Below are 17,262 nucleotides of genomic sequence, written 5' to 3'. Positions count from 1 at the left end.
CCTCCAGCCCTCAGATCCTTGCTGGTGGATATGTTCTGCACCATCTTTTTCCGATATCCTTATGCCAACCCAGAGGTGCGCACAGTACTCCCGTTGCTTACCACTGATGCACAGAGAGGTATTCCTGTTTGGTTTTATGTCAGAGGATGGCAGTAGCCCTCCTGAGTGACTCTTTCTAGGACACAACATCCCGTTGTCAGGCATGTTCTGCATCCCTTGTATAGTTTTATATTTGATTCTATTAAAATATAGTCTATTTGGAAACACATTGGATCTAATACTGACCCCTGTAGATGCCCATTAGAAATACCTCCTTCAACAACAGTGTCCCTCAGATGGCTCCTTTTTGAGACCTGCCAGCTAGGCTTCACTAAGCCATTTTCATGTATGTACTACTGACATTACGTATCTTCACATCATGGAACACTGTGAAAGTCAAACCTTATCAAGATCTAATTACATTATGTTACAACCATGCAGGCAGCTTTATCAGACAAACGTAGAATCATGCCAACTAATAAAATCAAGTTTGGAAGCACCTGTTTTATATACAAGTGCCTCAACTAAGATTAATATTACGCCTATTCTTCAGTGCTTAATGAATTGAAGTCTGTATCAGATTTTCCATTATTTTGCCTGGAATTTGTGTCAATCAAACTAGCGTATATTTATGAGGCTCATCGTTGTATATCTTGGCTGACTATTGGCACAGTACTTTGGTATTCGGGAGCTGCCCCAGTGCTCCAGCACAGATTATAAATGAACATCAGTGGGCCAATTTACTCAGCCAGCTCTTTAAGGACTCTTGGGTATGGCTGTTTAGCCAAGCTGATTTCAGACTGTTTATCCATAGCAGATGGTGTTTCCAATTCTCCTTGCTTACTGATGAGCTGAAGGCACTTCCTTGCCCTCACAGCCCATCCTATGGGCATGTTCCCCTGCCATTGTCCAGGTACTGACTGCCACACACTTTGACCGCTTCTGCGGCATGGCAGTTGACTTGGTCCTGGCCATCAGTAGAGGGAAATGGTGAAGTCAACTGTCATGCTGCAGAAGAGGTTCATAACACATTGTTTATGCAGATACGATTCCTAATGGGAGAGACACCCAGACGCACACTCCACGGTTTCTCCCTGAGTTTGGCATTTACCTGAAATTTTATTCCCAGGCCCAGCAGAAATTGAGATATGTCCATTTGATCTTGTTCAGCCCTACAGCTGCAAACTCAAGCCTCCGTGCTTCTCTGCCGACGTGTTCCAGCCCTTTTCTGTCCCATTTTCTGCCAGTATAGCTGTCTCTATTAACTAAAGATTTCACAAAGATAAGATTTGGTGATGTGTCAGGTTGAAATGAATGAGTGCATGGAGGTCAACTTTTTCATAACTGAAAGGCTAATGCTCGACTGTACAGGATAAGGTTTATTTTTGGCCTTTTCTTGTGCCAGTGAGGATATTTAATGGACTTTTCTGCGAGGTTAATAGGCGTATACTCAGAATGTTCCCTGTCAGCTGAAGTCAGCTGGGATCTTTCTAGATCATAGGAGTTAAATAGCCAATATTTGGACAGGTGACCTCAAAGGAAACACCAGTGATTCAGTAGGTGTGGTCCTTCCTTCTGAGTCAGTGCTGAAATATGACACAAAATGACTCTGTGTTGCCGGAGGACATGGGTTTTATTTGAAATATTAAAACCAACTTGAGCATTTATGGCTATTTAAAATTCCACAATATTATACTGGATGATAATCCAGTTAGGATTAATTTAGTTGGCCTCCCTGTATTGCTTCCGCCATTTAACATCAAGAGGATGCTCCTTTCCTTTCCTAAAGCTTTCAGAAGTAGCAGGTTGCTCTGACTAATTGAGGGATCCCAAGAGGATATTTTTAGGGTGGAGTTAAGATGCTCAGGATTGTATCCTGTGGATTTCTTGTATCAATTCAGGATCCATTTGCAGTTAAGGCTATGTATGCTGTCAATGCAAGAGTATTGGACCAAAGCATTGTAACCTTTGGCTTTTCCACCATAGAGAAGGCAGATTTCCCTTCAGAGCATTTTAAGGTATACAGAATGCATCCAACCATCTGGCCCAAGAGCCACTGCTGGCTTGGATGGAGGATGCTGGTGAGGGGCAGCTCCTGTTCCGAAGCGAAGGCTTAGTGGACGTGATGGTCCCTCTTGAGTAAACACATGATAAGTGTAAAAATCTGTTGGAAAATTGTCTTTCTGCTCCACAGGGAAGATTGAATCACAAGAAAGAGAATGGGAGAGCAATGTAATAAGTGATATATAACAACACTTCAGTCTGCTGTACGTAGCAGAGCATCTTATTTATTTGTCTCATGGACTCATTTCCTGAAGCAAGAGGCACTTGGAGACAGCATCCTTCCCCAAGGACCGGCTTTCAGTGCCAGCCACATGTAGGAGGCTTATGGGGCGGCTGAAAGCATTGCACTGCCCCGCAGCAGCATCCGCAGCACTCGGTTCCCTGTGAACATACAGCTGTCATAAATGCTTTCTCCCTGTGTTGTTTCTTGCAGGTAAACTATGACCACTTTACTATTAGTGTTTGTGTGTTTGCGAGTCATCACTACAGCCGTCTCTGTGGAGCTCTCAGGTACGTGCCCCGGGGTGTGGGAAAGCGGGGCTGAGCGATGTGCTGCATTCTGGTCCAATCCCCAAACATGGGCAGCTGCCAGAAATAAGCGTACCCAAGATCTGCTCTGTGTACACACAGGGCTCTTCTCTTTGGATGGCTGCTATGCCATAGTCTGTCACTGTTCTTGTGCTTGGGGACCCAGGGAGATAGCTCCAGGCAAAGGCAGATTTATGGGGAAACCAAGGGAATTTCAGCATTCCCCTTTCTTAAACCCTATCAGGTGTGATCTCGTATCATGGGCAGCAGCTACACTGCAGTAGGGCCCTTCATTCCCTTCCTTCCTACATCCAGCACTGGTCCAAATCCCAAAAGCAACCATGGCGCAAGGGTCACGGTTGTAACTCCCCTTTTGCAAGTTATTTCCAGCAGACTAGATCAAAAAGGGTGTGTCTGAATATGTGGGTACAGGTTTACAAAGCAGATATAGGCATTGGAGCATATGGAAACACTGGATATTTTGGATTAAATGCGTTATTGATGTAACCATTGCTTTTTCTGGGAACTGGCAGACAGTAGTGATGGCCTGGAAGTGAAGATACCTGAGCAGTCTCCCCTGCGTGTTGTCCTGGGAAGCTCCCTGAACATCCCCTGTTACTTCAACATCCCAGAGGAACAGGACACCAGTGCTCTGCTGACCCCACGGATCAAATGGAGCAAACTCTCAAATGGGACCGAAGTTGTCTTGCTAGTGGCCACCGGTGGGAAAATCCGTCTCAACACCGAGTACAGGGAGGCGATCTCTTTGCCCAATTACCCCGCCATTCCCACCGATGCCACCTTGGAAATCAAAGCGCTGAGATCCAACCACACTGGGATTTATCGCTGTGAAGTGATGTACGGGATTGAGGACAGACAAGACACAATAGAGATCCTAGTGAAAGGTGAGATCCTGCTCTTCCTCTTTCCTCTCAAGGTCTTGCTGCCTGGCCTGGGCAGAAGGGAGGAAGAAATATATGGGCAGAGGAGGTGCTGCTCTCCCCATAGGCATAAATCCTTTAGGTCGGATCACAGATGAGGCCCCGGGCAGATGAGCAGAAGCCATGGGCCAGGCATTTACTTTAGCAGGCTAGGACCAGACTGGTTTGTTTAAACCAGTAAAATGACTCATGGCAGAATATATGGCAATAAAATGACTCTTCTGGCAGAAGGTGAGTTACAGAGACAGCAAAACGATGTCCTTGGCAGGAGGTGGTACTGGATATGCTGGGCTATTGCTCAGAGGGGTGAAGCTGGATCAGGGCTGTTATAAGACCATTTATTTCTTCCAAACATTTTAGGAGATGGGATGCCCTCAGCTGGAGAATCGGTCTGTTCTGGAAGAACTTTCCCCATAGTCTTGCAAAGCCCATCCTAGTAATAGGTGGATAAAATAACAAAAGTTAAGTTTCCTACAATCCTTATATTTATTGTGGGTTTTGCTTTCAGCGTAGGCCAGGGAGACAGCTTCCACTGCAACAGTTAACCAGCGGGTCTCTGCTGGTCGCATACACTGGAGTCTATAGCTGACACTGGAGGCTGGGAGCCCCCTCATTGCCTCCTGGTGAATTTTCCACTTAATGGTCTGCTCACGCCAGATCAGAGTGTATGGGTAGCCATCCTTTGTGAAGGTCCCTGTTCATCAAAAAATGCAACTTAGATAAGTTTGCAGCAGATCTGGAGATTTCAAGTGGATTTACCTCTTGTTTCCTCTGTGTTTGTATGGTGGGTGACACCCTGCACCCTTGGTCCTGAGCAGGACCTTGAGGGGTTGCAGCTTTCCAACCTGCACAGCAGCACAGTCCCTGCTCTGCCCCACTGGCTGATTTCTGAACCATGCATTTAAAACACTGCACAGAGCTGTATCAGGAAAGTATTGAGTCCTTCTGACAGTGACATAGCTCTGTGTTCTGGGCGACGGGTTTCCTCCCAGTGTTCACACTACTATTCAGGTACAGGCTTTTGATGCACCGTGACATTGTTACAGCACCATGGGAGAGCAGTCGCTGTCCTAGGTCACCAATGTGCTCCACAAGGTCCTGTGAAAGGAGCCCATCAAGTCACCCTTGGCTTGAGATGCTCAAATACAGACAATCAGCATAAATAGTTCATTGTTTCTAGTTGACGTGTAGTCTCTGTTCTCTGAATCCCTAACTTCTTTGGGAGGAAAGGGGCTGGTTCCTCTCTAGCAGATGTGTGAGTGATGGCCATTGTGTTTTCCAGGCATCGTATTCCACTACAGAGCAATCTCCACAAGGTACACCTTGAACTTCGAGAAAGCAAAGCAGGCCTGCATCCAGAACAGCGCTGTCATTGCTACTCCCGAGCAGCTGCAAGCTGCCTACGAGGATGGGTACGAGCAGTGTGATGCCGGCTGGCTGGCTGATCAGACTGTCAGGTAATGAACAGTGGTGGGGAAAGGAAAGCCACAGCAGGGTCATTAGGGAAGGACTTCAGTAATGAAGCCACCAACTGAAAACGGTTGACAAACAGTTGCTAAATAGCAGCTGTTGTAATTGCTGGTGTGCAGAAGGAGGTGGTGGGTTGCAAGCCACTCTCTGCCAGGGGGGAATCTATAGTAGGAAAGCAGAGTGACCACCGTCCTCCTCAGCTGGTGGTGACATTGAGCGAACAATGGCTTAATCCTGATCCTTCATCCTCCGGGAACAAAACAGATGCTATGCCAAGACCCACAAGTGTGGCTCAACCGTAGCGAGCTGTGCATCCCCCACTAGGGAGGCACCTTGGCCTGATGTCTTTGGCCGATGCTTCCAGGGACCTGCTGCGCTCAGGACCATCAGAGGGAGGGCAGGACAGCAGATCATCCTTCCCCTTCCCCATAACCCAGGAAAAGCCAGGAAGCATCACACCGCGCAGTGCTCAGCAGCTCCCTCCCAGCCTCGCTGCGGCTGCCAGGGTCCTGCCCCCCCCACACTCCTTATGCACCCTCTCTCCCCCAGGTACCCCATCCACTGGCCCCGGGAGCGCTGCTACGGCGACAAGGATGAATTTCCTGGAGTGAGAACCTACGGTGTCCGCGAGCCAGATGAAACCTATGATGTTTACTGCTATGCAGAGCAAATGCAAGGTAATTTGGGGCTTTTATTGTTACTAGATGCAGAAGCAGCCAAAACTCTGATCATGCCTAGACTGGACAACAGTAAATACAGAGGCAAAGGGCCTAGAGGCAAGACAGGTTAAAGATGGAAAAGCACATACCCCAGCAAGGCCAGGTGCTCTCTACAGTCTCTTTGTTAGACCTTGGACAACTTTAATGTCAAATGACTAATGCAGTACAGCGGGTGGAGTCTGTCTAGCCTCCACCAGAGCCCATGCCATCCTGCGTGTCTCTGGTCATCCATTTGAGGGCGTGACATTCAGACGTGTCCATCACCCATACTTGTGCCAGGGATCCATTGAAATATTCAGCACGTCAGAACTGAAATTGTCCTTTATCTTCCTCTTGCCCTGTGGCTCCAGCTGGTTTGGTATGTTTTGCTCCAGTCATATTCGGTCTGCAAGGCTCCCTTTCTTCTGGTCTTTATAGACAGTCACCAAGGGGTTGCAGTTCAGCTGTAATACACAGGACTTTTCATCTTATCCAGACTCTCAGGAGTGGGAAGGGGAAAGAAAGGGAATCGGGATTAAATTCTACAGCTAATTCCTGTGCTAACGGATGGTGTGACTGCAGGTAAAGTCTTCTATGCCACCGACCCTGAGAAGTTCACCTTCCAAGAAGCTTTCGACAAATGCCGCAGTTTGGGAGCTCGTTTGGCCACCACAGGAGAGCTGTACTTGGCCTGGAAGGACGGCATGGACATGTGCAGCGCAGGCTGGCTGGCCGATCGCAGCGTCCGCTACCCCATTTCCAGAGCACGGCCCAACTGCGGAGGAAACCTGGTGGGCGTGCGGACAGTGTACCTGTACGTCAACCAAACAGGGTACCCTCACCCCCACTCTCGCTACGATGCCATCTGCTATAGCGGTGAGTGCGTCGGGGCTGTGGGACTAAGCAATACATATGTCTCTACATATCAGCAAGCAGGAGCTCCCTGGCCAGAGCTAACCTCTTGCTGTTTTTTGGGGGTTTTTTGGTTTTTTTTTCTAAAAAAAGCAGGGGGAAAAGCAGGTTTGGCAAAGGACTTAGTCCCCCGTTCATGTTCAGGTAGGAAGCAGAGTCCAGAAAGAGCACGGATGCCTGCCCTGTACAGGAGGGCTCTGAGGAGGTGGGTGTAACACAGCCCTCTTCTCTCTGGTCCTCCCACGCCTGCCAGCTTTGGTAGCTCTCCAGGAGACATGGAACAGAGCTCAGGTGCTTCAGGTACAGGACTTTGAATGCTGAAGATGGAAGAAAAGGAAAAAGAGAACAGATCTGACCCTGAAGATGTGTATAGTGCTGTGATGTGGTACAGACATATGCTTGGGTTTCCATACTGGGATAAATCGGAGACTGCAGCAGTCTCTGGCAATTAGAAATGGGGCAAAATTACACCTAGGAGGTGGAGAGCATCCCAGCTACTCCCCCTTTCTTCTAATTGTACTCTTCTCCCTGCAGCAAAGAGGGGGCAAAGCACAGTGGTATATGGTCTATACAGGGAAACCAGAGGCTAACATTCAAATAGGATTGTCTTCTTTAAAAAAATAATAACAATATTTTAAAATATGTTTTGAAATCCCTTTGATGCAGACCTATTGTGCCCAGACGCATGTGTGATAAGTGTGTCAGGAGGCCCTGTAAAACCTCCCAGGCCCCTTGGAGTTATCCAGCTACGTGGCCAACCTAAAGACTGGGCCACCAAGCCACAGCCTTCTGGTTACCTCAGGGTATGCGTCTGAAACTGCTGAGTACAGCCAGTCCTTGTCTGAGCATCTCTATCTAATTCTCTGAATCCCTTGAGGTCTGAGAGGTACTGGCTAAAATGAACTAGCAGGAAAACGGAATTGGAAATAAACAGAGCAGAGAAAGCAGTATTAGGGGAAAAGCCTGACAGTGTCTCATCATCTCTCCCTCCCCAGCTGAGACCTGCCTTGCTGCATATCCAAGATACCCCATCCCTCGCTCACCTGCCTGGTTCTGTTTTATGCTGCTCTTTAAACCACCGTCCTTGCTGTAGGCTAACCTGCTCAGTGGCATGTTAAGCACGTTCTCCTACACTCAAGGGATGTGACTGGAGCAGAAAAGTGATCTCGGAGGGGAAAGGTGGGAGTTGTTTGAATGTATTTGGTACAGCAAGTGGCCTTGGCTGTCCTGGTGATGGGGTTAGCATGCTTACATGTGATGAGCTCTTAAGTCATCGCCTGGGCAGAGCAGAAGGAGATAGTGATCCTGGTGAGACTTCATGCATTGAGTGTGAGGATCCAGTTGTCTTTCTCCCACAGCTCAGACCTGCTGTGGAAGTTATCCAAGCTCCCCTACTTCCCTCCGGCCACCTTAAATTCCTTGCAGCAGGCACTAGAGGTCAGTGCAGACTTGGATATGGGCAAGGTGTTCCCGGGAAGGAGAGCTGGGAGGAGAGCAGGGAAAGAAGTCCTCTCTGATTTACCAGCCTTGGTACCTTCCCTGCCGGGGTGTTGTAGAGAGCCATTGTGGAGGAAGGAAAACCATTTCTTTCACCAGACCGTCATGATTTCCCTGCTCCTCTCAGAGCCAGCAAACACCCAGCTTCTTCTCAGAGGCAGCACCGGTGCAGTACACCTTGCTAGACTGACCATGTCCTCTCTGATCGCTGCTTTGTCTCCTGGTGTAGGGGACGACGTTGAGACTCTGGTCCCAGGGCAGTTCATCGACGAGACGGGAAGCGAGCTTGGCAGCGCTTTCACTGTCCAGACCGTCACCCAGACCGAAGTAGAGCTACCTCTGCCACGCAATGCCACGGAGGAGGAGGCCCGTGGCAGCATTGCCACCCTGGAGCCCATTGAAATCACACCCACCACCACCGAGCTGTACGAGGGCTTCACTGTCCTGCCTGACCTCTTCGCCACCAGTGTCACAGTAGAGACAGCTGCCCCAGAGGAGGAGAATGTGACCAGGGGGGATGTCACAGGGGTGTGGGCTGTACCTGAAGAGGTCACAACCATAGCCTTAGGCACTGCCATCACCACTGAAACAGCAGAGGTGAGCTCGGTGGAAGAGGCCATGGGGGTGACTGCCACACCAGGACTAGAGTCTGCCTCAGCATTCACAGTGGAAGATCAGCTCGTGCGAGTGACAGCAGCCCCCGGTGTCGGTCTCCTTCCCGAGCAGCCCATCTCCCCCACAGGTAAGTCACCAGGACTCTGCGAAGCCTGAAGATCAGTTTCTCTTAGAAGTAACCATTCAGCTGAAAACAGTCTGAGCTTCTGCCATCACAGTGGGCATCCAGATCCCTGGAGGTGTGCAGGCCTGTTTGGGGTGAGGGACAGGCTGAGTGCCTCCACTACGGTAGGACAGGAGGGTGAGGAGGAGGCTGTGGGCCACGCCATCATGTGCTGAAAAGGGCTCAGCTGGCTGATGCTTGGGGCTGCTGTGGTCACACTCTGCATGTGCATCTGGCTCCAGGGAAGGGGAAAGTCAAGGTAGGAAGACCCTAGAGGAGGGCTAAAGAGATCCCCAGAACATCACCCTCGATGGCAGCGGAGCTCAATGAATGAGTCATCTCCGTCAAAGTGGGTTTGACAGGCACTGGTCCTTGCACTGTTGTTGGGAAGACCCTTTCTGGCCACACATCTCAGTGGAGGGTGGGTCCCATATCTGCTGTCTCACCACAGCTTCTCTTCCCCCAGGTGTGGTGTTTCACTACCGCGCCGCCACCAGCAGATACGCCTTCTCCTTCGTCCAAGCCCAGCAGGCCTGCCTGGAGAACAACGCAGTTATTGCCACTCCCGAACAGCTCCAGGCTGCCTACGAGGCTGGCTTTGACCAGTGCGATGCTGGCTGGCTGCGGGACCAGACAGTCAGGTAAAACTATATTGACTTTACTCTGGCCTGGCCTGTTGCTCTGCCCATCAGCATCTAAAGCTTTCCTGATCTGAGGTTGTCTCCAGGCCATGATATCTAGTGGCCAATAGACCTGTTCTTCTCAACCTCTCCTACCTCTTTCCTAACCTGTGCATACATCCTGCACACTGCTCCACAGTGTATTGACATGTAGGAAAAGTGGAGGAAAGTTTGTAGTCATTGCCCCAAGCTGTAAGTGCAGATTAAACCTGTTTCCAGGTCACACTGCGGGCTTTGAGCACCTCTAAGAATGAAGTGTTCGTGTCCTGCTCCCAAGTACACTGAGGTTCTTCAGTCCAAGGTACATAGGGCTGACCTCGGGTTAACACTTCTCTTCTTCTTTTGGTAGGTATTCTATTGTGAATCCCCGAAGTAACTGCTTAGGAGACAAAGAGAGCTCTCCGGGTGTGCGGTCGTACGGCATGCGCCCGGCCTCGGAGACCTATGATGTGTACTGCTACATTGACAGGCTCAAGGGTACGTTCTCCCCCTTCCTCTGGGCATGGTTGTGGAGGAAAGCAGTGCTTCACACCTCCATGTCTGTGTGTGCGTGGGTGGGGTGCAGGCAGAAAACGCCTGTTTTCTCTCCCATCCCTCAGGTGAGGTGTTCTTCGCAACCCAGCCAGAGCAGTTCACCTTCCCAGAAGCTCAGCAGTACTGTGAGAGCCAAAACGCCACACTGGCCTCTGTTGGCCAACTCCACGCTGCCTGGAAGCAGGGCTTGGACAGATGCTATGCTGGCTGGTTAGCCGACGGCAGTCTCCGCTATCCCATCGTGAGCCCCCGTCCCGCCTGCGGGGGGGATGCGCCTGGCGTAAGAACTGTCTACCAGCTCTACAACCAGACCGGCTTTCCCGACCCGCTGTCCCGGCATCACGCCTTCTGCTTCAGAGGTACCCTCCCACCCCTTGTAGGGCGTGTAGACCGGTCTCCTCAGGGAAAGGGATTTCACGTGGGAGGTTGGGCACATCGGGGTGCCAGTTTGGGCGAAGCACTTCACCAGCATCTTGGACTGTGGAAATTTTTGGAATTCTTGGAAACTCCTTCCGATACCTTTTTATTCCAGCTCTGCCACCTGCAGAGGAGGAGGGGGTCACCTCGTTCTTTGAAGAAGATGTGCTGGCAACCCAAGTGATCCCTGGAGTGGAGGAGGTACCCTCCGGGGAGGAGGCAACCGTGGAGACGGAGTTTGCCACTCAAGCTGAGAATCAGACAGCCTGGGGGACAGAGGTCTTTCCAACCGATGTGTCACTGCTCTCAGGTGGGTCAGAGCTTCCTCGTCTCCTGGGTCACGCTTGGCTGGTGTTGTAGGGTTGGGACACTCCCAAAATAAATGGGTTGTGTCTTTGCTGAAGGAGACTCCCTCTAAATCCAGACAATTGTCACCATATTAGCAAAGTCTGAGGCTGTGCACACAGGTACCACAAGAGAAGCTACGCATGTATATTATTGAACTTTTGTCTAGGACTGAACTAAATGACCAGCCATCCTGCCATGCTGCAGACCAGCACACACAGCATTGCCAGAGCACCCTACAAAATACGTTGTTGTGTATCCGGGATGGGGAAGGCAGGCTAGAAACAGATCTCAGACCATGCCTTCCAGGGAGGAGGGAGCTGCAGTGTGATCAGAGCAGCACCAAACTTTTTCTCTTCCACATGTTATCTCCGAGGAAGCAGTAGCTTGGTTTTGGCACCTGGGAGTTGGTGCCACTGTTGCCATTGTCCTGTGTCAGAAGATTATATATTCTTTCTGTTTCCCAGAGATATTTAATTTATAGTTGTTTAAGGTACAATGTTCATTAACAAATTTGAAGGGACCAAATAATTTCTGCAAGCACATAGGACTTTGTGCCTTTATCCCAAAGGTAACAGTTTGGAGGTAAAGTCAATCAGGAAATTGTTAATAACTTCTTTAAAACAATTTAGTAAATAATTTTCCTATCTCCCTCTCTTTGTTCGCTCTTTCTTTTCCAGTGAGTCCATCTGCTTTTCCTCCAGCTACCGTAATACCAGAGGAAACAAGTACCGATGCTTCGGTCAGCGAAGTGTCAGGGGAAGTGACTGAATCTGGAGAACATCAAGTCAGTGGTGAATCTTCGGCATCCGGGTGGGTATCTGGAGTCCCAGATACAAGCGGAGAACTGACTTCTGGAGTTTTTGAACTTAGTGGAGAACACTCAGGGACCGGAGAAAGTGGATTACCATCGGTAGACCTGCATACCAGTGGCTTTCTACCTGGAGAAAGTGGGCTACCCTCAGGGGACCTGAGTGGGGTGCCTTCTGGCGTTGTTGACATCAGTGGCTTACCTTCTGCAGAGGAAGATGTATCAGTGTCTACTTCAAGGATACCAGCAGTTAGTGGGATGCCATCTGGAGTGGAAAGCAGTGGGCTGCCTTCTGGATTTAGCGGAGAAATCTCTGGCACTGAGCTAGTCAGTGGCGTGTCATCTGCAGAGGAAAGTGGACTCGCCTCTGGTTTTCCTACTGTCTCTCTTGTGGATACCACGTTGGTGGAAGTTGTAACGACAGCACCAGAACGGCAAGAGGAGGGAAAAGGATCCATTGGAGTCAGCGGTGAAGGAGATCTGTCAGGGTTCCCATCTGCTGAGTGGGACACCAGTGGAGGAACCCAAGGGTTACCCTCAGGAGCTGAGCTCAGCGGGGAGCCTTCTGGGGTGCCCGAGCTCAGCGGGGAGCCTTCTGGGATGCCCGAGCTCAGCGGGGAGCCCTCTGGAGGGCCTGAGCTCAGCGGGGAACCTTCTGGGGTGCCCGAGCTCAGCGGGGAGCCTTCTGGGATGCCCGAGCTCAGCGGGGAGCCCTCTGGAGGGCCTGAGCTCAGCGGGGAACCTTCTGGGGTGCCCGAGCTCAGCGGGGAGCCCTCCGGAGGGCCTGAGCTCAGCGGGTTGCCCTCAGGACTGGATGTCAGTGGAGAACCATCTGGAACACATGAGATCAGTGGCCTGGTGGACCTAAGTGGCCTTACTTCTGGTATTGGTGGAAGTGGTGAGGCCTCGGGCATTACCTTTGTAGATGCCAGTTTGGAGGAAGTGACAACAACCCCCTCAATTACGGGAGCAGAAGCAAAAGAGATTTTGGAAATCAGTGGATTGCCTTCAGGAGGTGAACACCCATCAGGCATGGTATCTGGGAGTTTAGACATCAGTGGTGAGCCTTCTGGGCATGTAGACTTTGGTGGGAGTGTTTCTGGAGTGCTCGAGATGAGCGGATACCCGAGTGGAACGATTGACAGCAGTGGAGAAGTCTCTGGAGTTGATGTCACCAGTGGCCTACTGTCTGGAGAGGAAAGTGGACTCACTTCTGGCTTTCCCACAGTCTCTCTTGTGGATACCACTTTGGTGGAAGTTGTAACACAGACATCAGTTGCACAAGAGGTGGGAGAAGGGCCATCCGGGATGATAGAAATTAGTGGATTTCCTTCTGGAGACAGAGGACTATCTGGAGAAGGGTCTGGACCTGTGGAGACTAGTGGGTTTCCTTCAGGGACAAGAGACTTCAGTGGAGAGCCATCCAGGATCCCGTACATCAGTGGAGACATTTCTGGAGCCACAGATCTAAGTGGACAATCTTCAGCAGTGACTGATATTAGTGGGGAGGCCTCAGGGCTTCCAGAAGTCACTTTAGTCACTTCTGATTTAGTAGAAGTTGTGACAAGACCAACAGTATCACAGGAACTAGGTGGGGAAACAGCTGTCACATTTCCCTATGGTTTTGGGCCGAGTGGTGAGGCCTCTTCATCAGGTGAACTGAGTGGGGAAACATCCGCGTTGCCAGAAAGTGGTAGAGAAACATCAACAGCTTATGAAATCAGTGGTGAAACATCTGCATTTCCTGAAACTAGTGTAGAAACATCCACAATTCACGAAGTCAGTGGGGAGACATCTGCATTTCCCGAATTTAGCATAGAAACATCAACAATTCAAGAAATCAGTGGAGAAACCTCTGCATTTCCTGACATTATCATAAAAACATCCACAAGTCAAGAAGCCAGGGGTGAAACATCTGGCTATCCTGAAATTAGCATAGAAACATCCACAGTTCAAGAAGTAAGTGGGGAAACCTCTGCATTTCCTGAAATTAGAATAGAAACATCCACAAGTCAAGAAGCCAGGGGTGAAACATCTGGCTATCCTGAAATTAGCATAGAAACATCCACAGTTCAAGAAGTAAGTGGGGAAACCTCTGCATTTCCTGAAAGTAGCACAGAAACTTCCACAAGTCAAGAAATCAGTGGGGAAACATCTGCATTTCCTGAAATTAGAATAGAAACATCCACCATTCAAGACATCAGTGGGGAAACGTCTGCATTTCCTGAAATTAGAATAGAAACGTTCACAAGTCAGGAGGCCAGGGGTGAAACATCTGGCTATCCCGAAATTAGCATAGAAACATCCACAGTCCACGAAACCAGTGGAGAAACATCTGCCTTTCCTGAAATCAGCATAGAAACTTCAACAGTCCATGACATCAGTGGAGAAACATCTGCCTTTCCTGAAGTCAAGAAGCCCGAGGTGAAACATCTGCATTACCTGAGATTAGCATAGAAACTTCAACAGTCCACGAATTCAGTGGGGAAACATCTGCATTCCCTGAGATTAGCATAGAAACACCAAGAAGTCAAGAAGCCAGGGGTGAAACATCTGCCTTTCCTGAGATTAACATAGAAACATCCACAGTTCAAGAAGTAAGTGGAGAAACCTCTGCATTTCCTGAAATTAGAATAGAAACATCCGCAAGTCAAGAAGCCCGAGGTGAAACATCTGCATTACCTGAGATTAGCATAGAAACTTCTACAGTCCACGAATTCAGTGGGGAAACATCTGCATTCCCTGAGATTAGCATAGAAACACCAAGAAGTCAAGAAGCCAGGGGTGAAACATCTGCCTTTCCTGAGATTAACATAGAAACATCCACAGTTCAAGAAGTAAGTGGAGAAACCTCTGCATTTCCTGAAATTAGAATAGAAACATCCGCAAGTCAAGAAGCCCGAGGTGAAACATCTGCATTACCTGAGATTAGCATAGAAACTTCAACAGTCCACGAATTCAGTGGGGAAACATCTGCATTCCCTGAGATTAGCATAGAAACACCAAGAAGTCAAGAAGCCAGGGGTGAAACATCTGCCTTTCCTGAGATTAACATAGAAACATCCACAGTTCAAGAAGTAAGTGGAGAAACCTCTGCATTTCCTGAAATTAGAATAGAAACATCCACAAGTCAAGAAGCCCGGGGTGAAACATCTGCATTTCCTGAGATTAGCATAGAAACATCCACAGTCCATGAAACCAGTGGAGAAGCATCCGCCTTGCCTGCTGCTAACATCGAAACAGCTGCCACATCTTTGGCCAGTGGTGAGCCCTCTGGTGCTCCCGAGGAGAAGGAAATTCCTGACACAACATCTGGAGCTGTTACACACTCGGTCGCAGGCGTTTCAGGGGAAACTTCTGTCCCAGACATTGTAATTAGTACCAGTGCTCCAGATGTTGAACCAACACAGGGACCCAGGAGCCCTGAAGAGGCTCAGCTTGAAATAGAGCCCTCCCCTCCCGCAGCGTCAGGACAAAAGACGGAGACAGATGTTGTTCTAAACAATCCCCATCTGCTGGCCACCGCTACTGCTGCCCTGCCTCAAGTCTCACAAGAAGCAATAGACACATTAGGACCTACTACAGAAGGTACCGTGTCTTCTTCTCATATGGAAGGGAACGCACTATGGAGGGGAAGGGAGGGAGGAGGCATAGCCATCACATTTTGCTGCTTCTACAGCAGAGAACATTAACACAGAAGCAGGCTTGAGCAAAATATTACTGTGGTGGGAAGCCATAAACATGTGGGGTTTTCCACAAGTCATGTTCAATAGCTTTTGTCTTAACAAATGGTAGTCTGTGTTTGGGCAGGTAATGCAATTATCCAGCCAGCATAACCACATCCCCAGAAGCCTCCTGGATCTCTCTCCTGCCTGCCCACGGCAATTACGTGCCCCTGGGAAGAGCAGCAGAGGACCAGTTCAAGGGAAGCACCAGGAGATGCATATCTGGCTTTCCCCCACTGCACCATAGCAGTAGGCATCGTTCACTCCTCTGAATTGCTGTTCCTGGTGGACGCGGCTGCACCCCAGCTGTGATGAGCAGCCCAGTGGAGCTGGCACCTGCCAGGAACATGATGGGGGCATCGTCTGCTTGTGCCCCCTGGGGTACCCGAGTGATCGCTGGGACATAGGTGAGCTCTCCCCTCTGTGCTGCCGGAGGTGGGGGCTCGGAAAAGAGTATTCTGTGAATGGTCATTGAGAGCCGCAGTGACCAGGCTCCTGAGTGTGACATAGCTGGAGAAGGCACTAGGGCATTCACCCCCCTCTGAAATTGCTCTTAGCCATCGCTATAATCTAGAGAAAACAACAATTTTTTTCTTCTCATGTGGAAACAAGAGCAAAGACGGCTCCACCCGCCAGAGAATTCCACCCTGGCTAGTGGACGCAGCTGAGAAGTTGGATAAGGCGGGCTGCAAGTCTCTGTCCTGTTTTGTTTCTCTTTCCGTGATGTGTTGACTTGCTGCCTATATCCCTGAGTGTTCATAGCGCTTGCTCTGGAGTGGGAGGCTGGCCATCAGCAGCTTTGCAGTGCCGAGGGGTAAGAGGCAAAGCAAGCCAGCTGGGGGATAAAAATTTCTGCTCTCAGCATCATCTGTGCCGAGTGCAATGTTTGAATTGGGCAAACTGCTCCAGTCCCTTTGGCACAGAGCATGGGTGCCCTCTGGTCTGTGTCTTAACACTGCTCTCTGCAGCTAGAATGGGCTAAATGTGTGAGACGATGCTCAGAGCATCGCTACCTTTTGTCAGCTCTGCTGATAAATGCCCTTCCTTCCCCCCTGCCCCTTTTTTGGTGTTTTAGCATTCTGCCTTTGGTAGGACCCCTTGCTGCCAAGTATAAACAGATACAATATTTAAATCTGAGTAACCATTTCTGGTGAAAACGCTCTGCTAGCTTTCTGACAAGCATCCCCCGGGCGGTGTTCACGTGCCGTGGAGGCATTAGGATGCTGCAATGAGAAGAAAATGAGATGGGAGACTGTTGTGCTTGCTGGTGGCTGCTTCTTGGCCAAGGGAGGTGCCCAGTCCCAGTAACAAAGGATGTCCCACGACATCCCCAGCCATGGCTTGGTTTCACTTTGCTGGCTCCTGGGGACAGGCCCCGTTTCAAAACCATCAATGCTTGGGCTGTTGTATGAAGGTCCTACATATGCTCAGTTCTCAGTGGGCCACACATTCATGTAGGACATGTTGCTTAAGTACAGTACAAAATGTATGTGCAAAGACATTTGCTCAGTTCCTTCTAGCAAGAGTAATATTAATTCCACCCCTTTCCCACATTACCTCCTGAACTGCTTCTTTCTGGTTAATTTACACCACTCAGCATAGGTAGCTCTGGACTCAGTAAGGGTCTGTAAGTGCAGAGCTTTGTGAAGCTCAGCCTGGTTTCTAACATCATTTCTATCCCCAAAGTGTTTCAAATGAGTCACTGCATTTCCCTCTGCGTCACTTCTCTCCCTCTGAGAAAACAGGTAATCACAAACCTTTGTTCAGTCCCGCTCATAACACATTTGAGGTCCTGCCTGTCTCTGCGGAGCAGCTGCACAGCG

At 49.7% G+C, this 17,262-nt stretch overlaps 1 protein-coding gene across 1 annotated transcript in view; it reads left to right on the top strand.

Annotated features, from left to right (window-relative positions):
- The first annotated feature begins 2,543 nt into the window (after nucleotides 1-2,543).
- ACAN (aggrecan) overlaps nucleotides 2,544-17,262 on the top strand; it is a 29,001-nt gene continuing 14,282 nt past the window's right edge. The window contains exons 1-14 of the mRNA XM_009276630.1: nucleotides 2,544-2,613; nucleotides 3,165-3,536; nucleotides 4,855-5,029; nucleotides 5,592-5,719; nucleotides 6,323-6,616; nucleotides 8,379-8,891; nucleotides 9,394-9,568; nucleotides 9,957-10,084; nucleotides 10,207-10,500; nucleotides 10,674-10,868; nucleotides 11,584-13,477; nucleotides 13,658-14,123; nucleotides 14,222-14,363; nucleotides 14,544-15,302. Coding sequence (XP_009274905.1) covers nucleotides 2,544-2,613; nucleotides 3,165-3,536; nucleotides 4,855-5,029; nucleotides 5,592-5,719; nucleotides 6,323-6,616; nucleotides 8,379-8,891; nucleotides 9,394-9,568; nucleotides 9,957-10,084; nucleotides 10,207-10,500; nucleotides 10,674-10,868; nucleotides 11,584-13,477; nucleotides 13,658-14,123; nucleotides 14,222-14,363; nucleotides 14,544-15,302 — 5,605 coding nt within the window. The remainder of the gene's footprint in view (nucleotides 2,614-3,164; nucleotides 3,537-4,854; nucleotides 5,030-5,591; nucleotides 5,720-6,322; nucleotides 6,617-8,378; nucleotides 8,892-9,393; nucleotides 9,569-9,956; nucleotides 10,085-10,206; nucleotides 10,501-10,673; nucleotides 10,869-11,583; nucleotides 13,478-13,657; nucleotides 14,124-14,221; nucleotides 14,364-14,543; nucleotides 15,303-17,262) is intronic.

This window comes from Aptenodytes forsteri, unplaced genomic scaffold (genome assembly GCF_000699145.1).
Source record: "Aptenodytes forsteri isolate BGI_AS27 unplaced genomic scaffold, ASM69914v1 Scaffold1, whole genome shotgun sequence".
Taxonomy (NCBI): domain Eukaryota; kingdom Metazoa; phylum Chordata; class Aves; order Sphenisciformes; family Spheniscidae; genus Aptenodytes; species Aptenodytes forsteri.
This window is presented reverse-complemented; position numbering and strand designations above follow the sequence as displayed.